General features: G+C 30.9%; 2 protein-coding genes across 2 annotated transcripts; one reads left to right on the plus strand and one right to left on the minus strand.

Moving 5' to 3' along the window:
* Positions 1-1,561: 1,561 nt before the first annotated feature.
* On the minus strand, positions 1,562-9,946 carry LOC105625688 (thioredoxin domain-containing protein 5). The gene is made up of 6 exons (XM_012207012.1): positions 9,768-9,946; positions 6,081-6,227; positions 5,786-5,891; positions 5,420-5,709; positions 2,583-2,634; positions 1,562-2,026 (listed from the first exon to the last, which is right to left on the minus strand). Exons 1-6 carry the CDS (start codon positions 9,944-9,946, stop codon positions 1,562-1,564), a joined length of 1,239 nt encoding a protein of 412 aa, XP_012062402.1.
* A 1,881-nt stretch (positions 9,947-11,827) lies between these two features.
* Positions 11,828-14,372, plus strand: LOC105625689 (leucine-rich repeat protein 1). Its single transcript, XM_012207013.1, has 4 exons — positions 11,828-11,986; positions 13,078-13,632; positions 13,723-14,036; positions 14,129-14,372. Exons 1-4 carry the CDS (start codon positions 11,828-11,830, stop codon positions 14,355-14,357), a joined length of 1,257 nt encoding a protein of 418 aa, XP_012062403.1. The 3' UTR covers positions 14,358-14,372.
* Positions 14,373-16,040: the final 1,668 nt, after the last annotated feature.

Consider the following 16,040-nt stretch of genomic DNA (forward strand, 5'->3'; position numbering starts at 1 on the left):
GGATTCAAAAATCAAACTGGCAAAGCATAGAGACGATATGTAATTGTCACATAATTTTGAGGGTTTTTAAAAAGAACAAAGCTATATTTTTTCGTTGCATAATCATAACAATTATTTAAAAATGTAATCTAACACATGTAAATCAAAATATATAACATAAATACAACTGTAATCTTTCAGCAATTTAACAAATGTTATACGACTGATACGTATAAAATACATACTACACATATGTAATTGAATTTATTCAACTTCCAGTTGTCACGGATACATTCAGGGAAATGCTATTAGCATGTCATCCTATCCTTGTTTTACATCTAATAAACAATATAGATGGAATGATTCAAATAGCTCTGTCTCCCCGAACATAGCCCTGCAGATTGCTCACAATCGATTCAAAATTAAATGTTATCATAATATCAATTTTTATCACTATTGTATTTACTTTAACGCTGAAAATAAAAAAATGTAGTCCATTAAAGTTAGCAACATTGTAAACGTCTTTTTTACATATAAAATATATATAAAGGACGTTTATGTATTACATTAATATATTATTGATATATTTCAGATATACAAATATTATATTCAAAGTTGTTAACATAGAGTCGTACTAATACATTATATTTATCATTACAAGTAATATTATATGTAACATTTCTGACACTCGTGTAACATTTTAAGTTGTCTCGTTTGCGGTTTGCTGGGAGGATTTATGACTCCTGTGCATTGAAACAATTATTTGTCAATGTAATCAAATTACAATAATAAAAATTGCATTTGGTCAATTTGATATTGCTACAATTTCCAAGAGCTTACATCATACAGAATACAATTGAAGGATCCTATTGAAATTTACGATTTTAACTCTGGTATATTGTGTGTGTGTACACACACACACACACGCGCGCGCGCGCATATCCGTTAATTAGTCATTAGATATCTTCAGATATCTAATCTATTTAAAATAACAAACATCTTATGCTGCCATACTAATACAAACATATGTTAAAAACTATAATAGGATCAATCAACTTATTCTTTCTTATTTCAGACAAAATTAATATATTGGATACGCGAAGAACAAGATCAACATTAATTATTTTATCTTTTAATAAAATTTTATAGCCCCACTATAAAGTATACGGAATAAATAATATAATAGTATAAGAAATAAACAAAAAAGAATTATATGTATAAATGCAAAATAAATGAAAAAAGACAAATAAATAGGTATACTTTGAAAGCACATTTTTTTACACGGGATTACATTTGAGTATGTTACATTCTATATGCTAACGTATCATTTCTTTATCTCTCGATATATAAGATATAAAAATGAAAAAAATTCCCGCTTCTTCTATTTCCATTTGGCAATAAAAAATCGAAACATCATGCATCTTAAATTAATTAAATTATTTGAAATTGGGGATACATTACGATACACACACACACACGCACGCACGCGCGCACGCACACACACACACACACACACACACACACACACACACACACACACACACACACACACACACACCTCACGCTTTAATGACAAACAAAATTACAATTCGTCATGTGTTTTCATGTGATTCATTACGAAGTCGTACAAATCGTCGAGATTACGTGAGCCATTGTATTCTGAAACCTTGCGTCCATTACGATATAAGTACAAAGTTGGAAAACCATCTACCTCCTGTTCATTGCACAATTGTTTACTTACGTCGAGTGTACAATCGACTTTGATAATGTTTACATTGTCGTTGCCGAAGAACTTCTTACCTAATTCTTCCCACGTGGGAGCCAGACGTTTGCAATGTCCGCACCAGGGTGCGAAGAACTTGACGAATGAAAGACCCTTTTCAATACCTTGTTTGAAACTATCAGCTGTCAAACTCAATATAGCATTCGGGATTCCGTCAGTATTTTCAAGCTTCCGGCTTGACTCATTCTCTGCATTCTTACCCAGCATCATTGACACATAAGCTTTCAACTCTTCGTGAGTACGTTGACCAGTATATTTATCCACCTAGAAATTTATATCCCATTAAATATTCCATCAAAAGTTATTTTATGTAAAAGAGAATAGATCTATTTGCGTTATTTGCGTCACTTTTTACATCTTCATTTTTTCTTATCCGAACATATATACATTTATCTCATTTTAAATGCAACAATTTTTGAGAATTTTAAACGAGAACAGACTTAATGTTTACTGAAATAATATAAAGAATTCCCTAAGAATTCCTGGATTTTCTATTAAAAATTCTAGGTAAAATTAAAAAATTTTTTAAGAGTTCAAAACAAAAAAGAGACTTATAGAGACCTCAGCTAAAATTATACACTGTAAACATCTTATATAAAGTAATTTCAGTTAAAAAACATAAAATAAAATTTGTACATTAATTTTTTTAATGAATATTTTCTCACAAAAAGAAATTACTACAATAGTGTACCAGTGCAATAGTGATCAAATTTACTATTTAGTGTATATTAACAGTGTAATAGTGTAGCAGTGTAGTGCTCAATTTTTTTCGTGAGGGAAGAGATACAGATGACATAAGTGTAACACAGTGGATCATTACTTTGTCGTTTAATATTAAATAAAGATGAAGTGATTGCTGTATTACATTGTCTCTTGCAAAAAAGTATATAATCAAACTATAAATCAAAAAGAAACCTGAAGATACCCTTCAGGAACATCAAGCGTCAAACATTTACACAAAAGCTTATTACAATATCAACTTTCTTTATGCAAAATAATAAATTAAAAGAGCTTAAAATACACTATTATCCTAACATATAATACTGAAAATTTATGTTTATTTACATTATATAATGTAAACTACAAGATTCCACTACCAGTAATGTATCATGAGGAACAAAAATGAGTTCCTTTTCCAGTGTAACTAGATGGAGTTCCTATAACATTTAATACATTTATATATATATGGCTTCTTAACTTCGACTTAATAACGCTGATGTTATAATTCCTACTTAAGTAAGTCGTGTTTATACGGTCAGACTTATTTTATTTCCGAGCTGAAAGAATGAAAGAATGTGAAAAATCATTTATGTCATTTTTTTTATATGTCATCATTTTATATGTGACGGTCCTAAGCCTCTTCACTAAACGATTTTGAGTTATTATATCGATGTAATAATTTCGTTATAAAATATAATGTTTACACGACATCTAACATCAATAATTTATAACATCGACATTATGAAACTGGCCAATCATAGTCATTCCATTCTTCGAAGGAATAGCTATGTTGACCAGTTTTGTAACTTCAATGTTATAAATCGAGCCGTGTAAATGTAATAACTATTGGATAGTAGCTGCAATGATAATCCACAGATAATGAACTCATCTAAACCTAATTAAGGGATCCTCAAGTAGATTCCTTCAGAAAGTTTCTTATACTACCTACAAGATTAAGAAAGATGGTCATGGGATATCGGATCCCAAAATCCTGATGATGGATACAAAAAGTAGTCTCGAAACTCTCGAAAAAAGGAGATTTAAACACGATGTTTTCTCGAAGGATTTACATTATTCATTTTCGAGTCATATCAAACAAACAAATGAGGAGCAAGTGATTTTTTTCTTATTAGTATCTCAAAAAAGATCAGTTCCTATAATATAAAGTTTAGCTAAATATACAAATATTCGAGAGATACTTGGAAGGTCACCTTTAGTTGAAAAACTAATGAACAATGCTTTGTCTAACATAATACTGTAAGTAACAGATATTGTAACTTTTGTCTCCAAGTTCAAAATCAGTAGGAAAGCGATAATCAGAGATTCAATTCGGAAAACATGCCTCTTGAAGAACTGAAGGAAACAATTGAGATAGAGAAAGCTAATCTTATAATCATGAATCTGTTCATACTTAAATATCAAAATATCGAAACAGGAAAACCGGCCAAATCAAAGACTCTTGAGCAGTCTGCAAGATAAAAGGCGAGATATCATTATCATCGAAAAAACGATCAACCTAGTTAAATTGTAGTTACTGTTCGGCTCTGCTTCAAATGTGACTATATAGAGAATGATGATTATATAGATTAATGAGTTCTATGAGAAATTAGAAGCTTGCCTGAATTGCGCGGATGCTCACCACTCTTCGAAAAAGAAGAACGCAATGCCAAAACAGCCAAAGATTAAAAACATGTATTAACTGTGGAAGCCCACATAATACATAAAAGCTGCTCTGTATAGGAAGCACGTGAAAATCACAGTCATAATCAGAGTCAAATAAAAATATTTCAAATTAATTCAAATACATACCCAGCCCTGCTCATTCATTTTTAAAGATTTAATATATGTAAAATGCATGCGCATATGGCTAGCCATTGCATGCACACGTGACTACAGTACATGCGCACTGCATAGTTCGCAACATGCATATCGATATGATTAGATTTTATAATCTCAGTAATAACAAACTGTTATTAATAATATCTTGCTTCGAGATATAGCGAGATTTTTTCCTTGTTAAATCTTTACTTTTACATAAAAATGTATCGATTGAATGTATTTTGATAAACATTTAAAGTAAACGAGATATTTTCTACATTTATCTTCTCTCAATTGCATTATTCTATAAATGCCATGACATTTATAGAATAGTATAAAAATTGGTCATTACAATTATTAATATTAATGAATTTCTATTTTATATCATCTTCTATTATTATCCTGATTTTTTTTTAATAAAAACTCGCGAAAATATATGTAAATATATGTCAAGAGAATATATGTAAATATATATAAATACATCCGCTTTCTTTAAATTAAATTAAATTAGGTATCAAATCAATTCTCAGTTGCAATCATGTCTATTGTATACTTTTAATTTGATGCAATTAGAAAGGTAATCCATTGCGCATAATAGCGGAGGATCTCCAATCAGAAATTAAGCTCATTTTCAGCGTCAACGAGTCATGTGAATTTTTGCAAACTCAAAACTTTGCTGGCTGCTTTGATTGGCTGACAGATCTCCCTACTTTCAACTCATCTATATATAGGTCATTTTTAGGAATAGATCATTTTTCTAATTCCTTCATGTGCTTTTAGTTTATTATTATATACTATACGTGTTGCTTTCAATTAATTATAAGTCATAGCATTCAATAAAGCTATTATTATTATTATTATTATTATTATTATTATTATTATTATTATTACCGATTGTCGACATTTTACATTATCAGGAAAAAAAACAATATTTTCAGAAAAAAACAGAATATAAAACTAAAATTTCAAGGATTTCCTTGAATATGATTTTCATAAAAATTTCATGATTTTCATTTTAAAAAATTTCAAAATTTCAGATTTTCCAGATTTTTTTCAGATAGTAAGCACCTTGTAAATAACTATTCTTTGTGGGAAAAAAATCGATAATTCAATCAATACCTTTTTCCATCTTCAATCCACAGTAGCGTAGGATATCCCTTAATGTCAAACTGGCCGCAGATACTACGATGCTGTGTACAATCTATCTTAGAAATACTGACTACGTCATCGTTGCGAAGACTGTTGGCTAATTCATCCCAAGTTGGAGCTAATTTCTGGCAATGTCCACACCAGGGTGCGTAAAATTTAACAAAATGATGTCCAGAAGATACGTGTTTTTCAAACGTATCTTCCGTTAATTCTAATAATCCATTCACTGCTTCCGGAGGAGATGGCATGACATCTTCAACCTGGAACATATAAACTGTGACTAACAATTCAATGCAATAGCACGAAATTGTATAAAATAGTATAAAATATACACACCATTGAGCTACCTAGCTGATCATTAATAAAAGAAGTCAATGTAGGTAAATCACGAGTACCTCGGAACTTGATGCCTTTAGTTTCTCCAGTCTTGTAAAATTTCAATCTATGTCAAAAGACATCATAACGTTATATGTAATTGCAATACATTTCAAGATAATTTACAAATAAATCTGTATAACACTACACGCATAAAGATATTATCAGATATAATTATGGCACGCATAAATTAAAAATCAATTTTCAAAAAATCTGTTTCGGACAAAAGTTAAGTTAGATGGCAAAAATGTATTACGTAGGATAACCAGTAACATCTTGCTCGCTGCACAAAATGCTCTCGGTTGTGCAATCCACCTTGGCGATTCTTATATTACTGTCCTCCTCATTCGAGATCTCTGCCAACTGCTCCCACGTGGGACTAAGTCTTTGACAATGCCCACACCTTATACAGAATATTCCCAATTAGATTTCATCATTCAATTAACATAAAAAATAATATTCGTGCTACATAAGTTTTATCTTATTTTATATTATTCTAAGAAAAATAGATTTATTTTTTAATTGAAATAAAAAATAGCATGAAACACATTTGTTTTATTGAATTGATTAATTACAATGGATATGTAAAGTTAACATTCCAACTTTAGATCTCTGATTAAAGTTGTAGCTTCCATTTTGGGTTAAATAGCCTTGTAGATCAAAAACTTGAAGTCTTTTAACGTCATATTAGAGTAAGATAAAGTTAGAAATTTCAAAGTTAGAAATTGGTTGAAAACAAATTTTTTTTTCGATATGTTTTACCAAATCTAAAAAAATTTGAAAAAATATCGAATATATTGGATAAGAAAGAAAGTTTCTTTATATTTTTATGCAAAAGTTTTTCATTTGCTGCGAAATTTTCGTTACAATTATATAATAATTCGCTAGAGCAAAGTTTCAGTTTTAAGAACCTGTTTTTTTAATTGTGGTATGATTTTTATCAGAATTATGAGAAATCACAGTCAGAATGCTCCTTTACTTAACTCGCGAATAACTCAGGAACAAAAAATCGTAGAAACATTTTTTTTGTAATAATTTTGTAGGGAAAGCTTCAAGCTTTCACGATAGGTACTCAAAAATTTTTCGTAAATTTTTTTTTGGGACATGAAAAACCCCCAAAGTGAAAACAAAATTTTTTATCAGCTCGTAGTTTTTTTATATGTAAAAATGATCAAACTCACAGAAACTCAAAAAATGTAGTAACCTTTCAAAAATAGAGATTTCAAGCTTTAAAACCTCTTAAATTTTAATTTCATTCATTTTTAATGAAGATATTGTACAATTTTGAACTAAAACAAAAAAAAGATTAAACTTTCTCCTCAACCCAATAATATATAATAAGCTACTGAATTATTTTAGAAATGGTCCTTCAGATCATATAAAAAATGCGATTTTTAAATTCTTGAGTTTTTTAAAAACAGAATTTTGAAATCACGAATAACAAAAAAATTCTTACTCTAATCTTTTTGATATTCTATATTCATATCCATACTCTATATCCTTTTTTGGATCTTTATATTCTTTTTTTAAATTTTTGTAAATATTCGTTGAGATGAAGAAGAGAAAAAGATACTAATGAAAAATCACATTTTTTTGATATCTCGAAATGGAGGCTTTTGTGGAATAAAACTTCATATAAAATATTCTTTCATTTGGGTTTGTCTTGCTTCCTGTGGCAATCAATTACATGCAGGGTCTGAAATCCCCTTTGTTGCTGCACATTTTACATTTAATCACATGTAATACAAATGTATTAAAATTTTAATAACATATTAAATAATACATTAAAATCAGAGAATGGAAGTAAGGAATCACATCACATACAAAATTATATTACATAACCATATTACATAATCATAACATAAGGCTCTTAGACCAATGAGCATTTTATGTAAATCATATGGCATCTTTATGTTAGATGCTTATTGGTTCAGCTTTAAGATGATTATGCAGCTAATATATTAGGTGTACAACTTTGCTTCCGCCGTTTTTTTCCGAAATTCGAAATTCGCTTTATTGTAAAAAACTGGTTGTACATTTATGATTCAAAGTATTGTCCATCACTGGCCACTACTTTCTTCCATCTTTCGGGTAGCGTACGAATTCCGCGTCGAAAAAACTGGTCATCTTTTGAGGCTATCCACGAATCGATCCAATTTTTTACTTCTTCATAAGACCGAAAGTCTGGTCAGCCAGGCCGTGTGCCATTGAGCGAAACAAGTGATAGTCAGAGGGAGCAATGTCTGGAGAATACGGCGGGTGGGGTAGGACTTCCCATTTCAACGTTTCCAAGTATGTCTTGACCACTTTCGCAACATGGGGTCGAGCATTGTCATGCTGCAAAATCACTTTATCGTGTCTCTCGTTGCATTGCGGCCGTTTGTCTTTCAATGCTCGGCTCAAACGCATCAATTGCGTTCGATACCGATCGCCTATGATTGTTTCAGTCGGTTTTAACAGTTCATAATACACTACGCCGAGCTGGTCCCACCAAATACAGAGCATGACCTTGGACGTCAAAATCACCATTCTTGAAGCGTTGAAACCACTCACGACTCGTTCTTTCACTAATAGCGGCCTCACCATAAGTATTTGAGAGCATTCGATGAGCCGCAGATTTCTTCATATTGAAGCAAAAAATTAAAATCTCCCGCAAATGACGAGAATTTGGCTCGTAAACTGACATTTTCAATCGAGAATAACTTTATGATGCAGACACAAATCGACTAATGTTTCTATGGGGTTATGTTGACAGATGCCCAAGTTTATTGTATGACGTCTATGATCTATTTATTTCGACCACCACTTACCGCTAAAGCCATCTATAGGAAAACGGCAGGAGCAAAGTTGTACACCTAATAATATAATTTTGTGTATAATGGCCTTAATTCGTTAGAGAGCGTTTATATTGGCTGTAACCGTATGCTATAATCTTGTAAAAATTGATTAATCATCTTAGAGTATTCCCCTCTTATCATCGAATGACAGGGGAATACTTGTAATTAGTCAATATTTACAGATTATAATATACAGTATAAGGTTATAGCCAATATAAATGCTCCCTTATTTGTAGCGAAATTAGAGTTACTTTGTTTTGATAATTTTACTGATAACTGCATTATCTCTTTTTCGGTAATTCTAACGGTAACATACAGTTACATTATTTTTTATAATAGTAATGAATTTTACAGTTACTTTACGATTGAACATGGTTTGATTGGACACAAGCCATTCATAGCGCTTGAGATTAGAAAGCCTCTAGGCATTCGTCCACTGTGATTGGTGATCAACGATTTTAAAAAACTAACGAAAAGTTACTTTTAAAAATCGATAATTAGTAACTGTAACTTATTACCTTTTAACAAGTTACTATTACTACTAATTGTCGATTTTTAAAAGTAATTTTTCATTACTTTTTTTAAATCGATGATCACCAATCACAGCGGACAAGTGCCTAGGGGCTTTTTAATTCACAAACTTGGTGTGAGAAATAAAGTAAGAAATTAACCAATCACAATCAAGTATTCTTCTCACATTCGACTGTGATTGGTCAATTTTTTAACTTTACTTTTTATACCAAATTTACTCCGCATATTATCGATCAGGACTAAAAATCTAATCAATCAATCAATTGATCTCCTTCCATTTGATTGATTGATTAATTGTTACAGCTTATAACTTGCTACTACCATTATAGACAGCCCTCAATTTTTCGTTTGTACAATTTTATTGCTAGAAACTTTTTTTGCTAGATTCATTGATTTCATGCAAAAATATGTCGAATGGACCTACTTTTTATCAATGTCAGACGTGAGATAGTTCAACTCAACAATTACCAAAGCAAGTATAAATTGCACACTGTCTTTTAATTATAAAATAAATCAATTCTTTAAGAAACAATTTATAGCATGACTATATAATCAGAATACATGTATTTCTTTACCATGGCGCATAGAACATGACGAAGTGATTTTTCTTGCCAACTTCGATGGAAAAGTTATCGTGGGTATACCGAAGAGTATGTGCATCTTCGTCATGACCATGACTAGTTTGACTTAGTACAAACAGAAGAAGCAGGATCCACCGCTTAGACACGCAATCTATCATCACGAGTGACAGCATCGTTCGCGAAACGAGAAATTATTCAAGCCTATTTAGACGATATCCCGTCGGAAAGAACAAGAAAGCACAACGATCTTCAAGATTTTTCAACGATTTTTCGACGAAAACTTGTGACTTTTCCTGCCGGAGCTCAAAAAATCGTCAATTGTGACAGCACCATACCAAGTGTGATCTTGAAAAAAGGTCCGCGATTCACAATCACAACTGCTCATAACATCTTGCTGGAGATAGACGGTATCTTGCCGTCGTATCACGTATCAGAGATTACGGAAGAGAGAATTCTTGCAGGCCGTTCTTCTAAGGCCGTTCGGGTCTGCTCGACTCCGAATTGCCTCCGAATCACTTCGTCTATCTCAACTTTCTCGCGCGAACAGATACACATTCCGCCCAATTCCGCCTACCAATACGTTGAAAAATCAGTGATGATAACCGCGACAACTGAAATCACTGGCTGTTCTTCCACTATGACGAGTCGCGAGGATGCGATTTCGCGATGAGCGATACTATATCGATATCCTCGATATCGAAGAATTCATGATACTTATTATCATCAGAGAGAAATCTGAGAATGGATATCACTGCCTTTTCCACAATGGGGTCCATGTTTTTGTGGTTCTCTTCTATACTATTATGTGGATACTATTATGTGGATACTATTATGTGGATAAGACAAGGACAAGGAATAATTATTCTGAATGTGTATCCTCTAACTCGCGTAATAGTATGAAAAGGAAAATATCGACATTATTCTATGAAAATATCGATTATTCTATGAAGTAAAAATTACAAAATTGAGCAAATTCGCTAAAGTATTTATAATTTAATTGGTCAATATGTAGTAATCTTTGCTCACTTTTGTAATTTTCATCTCCTTTCAAAATCCACAATCGACTCCCAGAATGTAAGAACTATAGTCGATTTCCCTGTCGTTCGATTATAACAGGGGAATGTAGTTGGTTAATTTTTACATTTTGATCCGGTTTAAACCCTCGATAGAAATTAGGTCGATGAAAATCCTGTTTTCTGATTGATTGCAGAACATATGACGTACGTCGAATCCAAAGACCGGGTTCACACCTTGATGGAAAAACAGAAGCCAATCAGAACTCATGGAAAGACAGAAGCAGACAAGCGAAATGTATCGCCTACTATTACTCCGATTGGCTTTCACTTTTCCGTCAAGATGTAAACCCGGCCTAAGGGTTTGATACACGAAAAAAGTCGAGATGATCACTTTCAGGTTTCTCTCTACTCATGTATCTCACTAGCGACCTCTCTATTGCCAACTTGGTTAGGACTAGATAAAAGTTACCAAACTTCTAGGAAAAATTTATACTTGGTCTGTTCGTGTACTTTTTGCATTTAGCATCTTCGCCTTTTCTCCTTTCAACACACTCAAATATATATCTATCTCATTTTAAGTTCAAAAATTTGAGAGGGATTTCGGACAATGCGAACAGATTTATTGTTTATGCGTGCTTTACGAGGAGCCATACACCGGAATACCGGATTTAGTGGACCATTTTATCAATCTTTTAGTGAATCGGAGTCGGAAATCAAAATAGGGGCCTTTAAAAAGAAAAAAAAGTTTCAAAAGAAGAGCAGAGAAGAATATTTAATTACTTGTAGCATAGGTTATGTATAACCTGTATAACACTTGTTATCGCAGCGTTTTAGAAGTTAATTTAGGTAAAGTAATTCTTTAGTTTAGTAATTTTTCAGAATAGCCTTTGATTTTGATAAAATGAGCCTAATTTCATCAAAATCAGAGATGAGGTAGCTATTCTGAAGAATTACCTTAATTTTTTTTCATTACTGCTCATTATATTTGACGTTGCCTCGGATTCGACGATTTACTGATGTGCGGAACAGTGAACGATTATGAAATTTCACTGCTATATCGAGATCCACGATAGAATATTATCTGTCTGCTCGCAAAGAAGATCACAGTCGATCTTGGCATTCACTAAGAAATCGGTCGAAGATGACGTGTACCTGTATCTACAAACACGACAGAACAAGCAAGGCACCAAGTATCAGGTAGCTAACAGTAATACTAGTATCTAATTGTCTGTTTTTCTAACAAACTCATTCTACAATTGCATAATCACAGTCAGTAGATGGCTATAGTTGTAAGTATTGATCAGAGTAGAAAATTTTTATATTCGATTATAATAGATCAACTCTTATAACTATGCATATTATAAAATGAACTTTATAAGTCATTTATGATAAGAGTAAGTTGCGTTCAATGGAAAAAATTAATCAGTGAACACTCGATCATTCTTTAATACATAAGAATTCAATACATAAAAAAAAAAATCAATCAATTAGTTAAAGTTCTTCATTTTCTTTCTTTCCATAAAATAAAAGACTAATTAATTGATTCTCTTACTTTATAAATTATGCATTATACAAAGATCTGTATTCCAGGGTTTAATCTCGTTTAATTTTACATTTGAGTAAGCATAGTTGTAAATGGTTGTAATTATAAAAATTGATCAGTCGAATATTCTCCTCATATTTAACTATAACTGATTTAACTATAACTGGTCAATTCTCATGCCTGTTTTGTAATAGCCATAAGCATAGTCATGATTGTAAGAATTGATCAGTCAAATATTCTCCTCCTATTCGACATGATTGATTCAATTCTTACATTTACAATCATAACTGTGCTTACGGCTATTGTAGAATAGATTTTAAGCTAAAAACATAAATAAGACATAAGCAGTGAAATGTTTCAGACAATCACAATAGAGAATCTAAGGTTTATTACCTTATGTACTCTATTGTGATTGGCCATTCGTTTATTACTCAAGTCTTATCGCCTTAGTTTTTCTATGTGCTTCTGGCTTTAAGGGATCTATACATATTTTCTATAATCTGTAAAAGATGTACCATAAAAATTAGCCAATCACATTAAAAAAATCATCACAAATTTTGAGCTGATTGGCTAATTCTTACGATATGTCTAACGTTTAGAAAGTGTGTAGCCTTTACTTTCATTGTAGATTTTTTTAGACTTTAATATCGTTTTAATAATTTTCATACTTTCAGCAGAATCTAAATTCCATATTTCATTTTATTTTTGAAGAATATAAAATAATCATTTTTCTTTTTATTTTTAGATTGTTAATAATGTAAAACAAGTATTCACGAAGTTTGTCGCCGATGGCAAAGTTACAATAAGATTGACGCAACCTTGTCACGATCTGATAATTCAGAGTGATTCAATTCAATTGAAAAGCTTTCTTCGTATATTGAATCAAATAATAAATAGACATTCTCAGCATGAGGGTCTCGTAAATCAATATACAGTTATGCCTAATGTGTTTTTCAACTCGAATCAATTCTCCATGGGAAAAGTCAAAGTTGTAGTAAAGAAAAAGTCTGAGTATCCAACCTTACAGGGTTTCCCAAGAACTACAGAGCAATTAATTTTAAGTGGACTGAGCAGAAAGTCATTTGATCGACAAATTTTGCGTTTGCAAAGTCTAAAAATTCTGGATTTGTCGGACAATAACATCTCCTATTTGCCAAAGGAGCTAGGCACCTTACCTCATCTTCAACAACTTTTACTGTCGCAAAATAATCTTGGAAAATCACCTAAATCGAAGTGGACATGGCTAGAGCAAACTGCCATTAAGCATAATTTGCATTTCTTGGATATAAGTAGTAATTTAGTAAGTATCCAATTAAATTTAAAAATTATATTAATAAAGCAGATTCTGTTGTCTATAAATTTATTATTATAATTTTTTATTATTTCACAGTTAACTGAATTGCCAACACAGATTAAAAATCTAAATGCCTTGGTACATCTAAAAATTAGCCAAAATACATTGACGCATCTACCACATAATATTAAAACTTTACGAAATCTGAGAGTTTTGGATGTAGCAAGAAATCGTTTGTCGTATTTACCAGTGACCATCACATATCTGCGATTACAGCTTTTAGATGTTACAGAGAATCCGTTTATGGAATCCTACGACATTAAAAATGATGTTTGTGGAAATGATAGTGCAATGACAGTAAAGATGACAAATCTTGTTGAATGGTCAGCTAAGAGCATTCTAAAGTCTAGGTTCTTGTTTTCTTTTTTTTTATTTATATCGTATAATTAAACACTTGAAATATGTGATGAATGGATCAAGATAATTTTTATATCTTATATAGGATAACGTATGATGCAAGTATAATACCATATACATTGGTGGATTATTTGGATGAAGCAAAATGCTGCTACCTATGTAAAACTGCTTGTTTTGATTGTTACGTAAAGAAGCTCATATATGTACCTCTACCATGTGCCGAGATAAAAAAGTCGATGCATACAGCTTTTATATTTGAAGCTTATTTCTGTTCGTTACTCTGTGCTAACAATATCCTCTGTAAGTCAAAATAAAACACTTTAACACGTCTAATTTTCTGTTTTAAAACATGATATACAAAATATGTGTATTTCAATTTATATTTTTTATTTAATTATTTTGAATTTATATTTATTGTTTGTATTTACTACTGAGATAAATTGATATAAACATTATTGATCAATACTCTAATATAAATAGAATGATATAATTGTATATTTAATCATCTTTGTGTATATCTTTTTATATGTCATTGTATCTTGAATTATTAATTTTATTAATTGTATAAATTTATTAATTGTATACAATAAATTTTGCATTTATAAATATGACAATTTATTTTTAAAGCTCTGAGTAATAATTTGTGTAACATTATTTTTCAAAATGAAAATATAAGATAATAATTCATATTTATAGTGAAATTATAACAATCTAGTCTATTCTGAAAGACAGATGTATAAAATATTTTGTAAAATCATGAAAAAAAAATAAATTTTACTATTCACAAGAAAGGACTTTTTTTAAATACAAAATCATGGATAATGATTTCTCTTATGCAGGATTTACAATAGGAATGCGTTCAGGGAAACGCTAATAAACATGACTTCACCAAGGATCATAACACAAAAAAACTTAAAACAATAAGACCATAGATTTATAGGATATAGGAGTGTTCATACGAGAGTAGAATTCCTCTAATAAGAGTTCCATCATATTCAGAAAACGAAAGTGATAAATAAAACAGTAAAATAGCTTGTTATAGCTTGTTTTTTCACTTTGACTGATATTCGTGCATGACACGCAAAAAACTTAAAGCAGTAAGACACTATCATAAGACACTATCTTAAGTTCATAAGTTAGTCTTTCTGCTATGGCCCATAGTCGATTTTTATATTTGAGGCTGTCAACTACAGTCTAAAGATATCATAAACCAATCAGAAGGATTAACATATATTAACATCTTAAGACATTTCTCAAGACGATTTTGAAATAAGAACGGACTATGAATATCGCTCTTTATCTCATACTCGTTCCCTATTAATGACGGATGCGCACATGAGTGCAAGATAGGTGTTTTAACTCTTACTACAGAAACTCTACACGCTGAAAAGCTGAGGACTTGATTGAAAGAAAGAGAGAAATAATCGTGGAGTAGTTCTCTCCTTTTCTAATAGTGAATTAATTGATGGCATAGACTTAAACTCGATGTCAGCCCTTACAGCTATAAACCTATAGTGACGCTTACTACTGAAATAGCTTCATGTGGTATCAGAAAATAACATTTTGATATTAGAATCAAAGATAATTATTGTTTTGGTGTTCGCTCTTCTTTTCTATTTACTTAATCGTACATATTCTAAGAGTCTTCATATAAAAATTCTGAGAAATTTTCTAAAGTTATAAAATTATATAGAATTTTAAACAATTCTGAAATTTACATAAAAATTTTGAAAATTATATGAAAAATTTTAAGAAAAATTTTCATCAGAATTATAACATTTTTCTCAGAATTTTTCATATAATTTTTCAGAATTTTTATATAAATTTCAGAATTTTTATATAAATTTCTGTATAATACATTCTATTTTTATATTATTCATCAGGAGACACGGTAGTGCCTCGGCGCTAAGCCAAGCGCAACGACATTATTATGATTCCTTTACGCGAGATCACGAGTTATACAGCTTATAACTTATAATTTACTCTTACATTCAAAT

The sequence above is a fragment of the Atta cephalotes genome (genome assembly GCF_000143395.1).
Source record: "Atta cephalotes unplaced genomic scaffold scaffold00003, whole genome shotgun sequence".
In the NCBI taxonomy this organism is placed as follows: domain Eukaryota; kingdom Metazoa; phylum Arthropoda; class Insecta; order Hymenoptera; family Formicidae; genus Atta; species Atta cephalotes.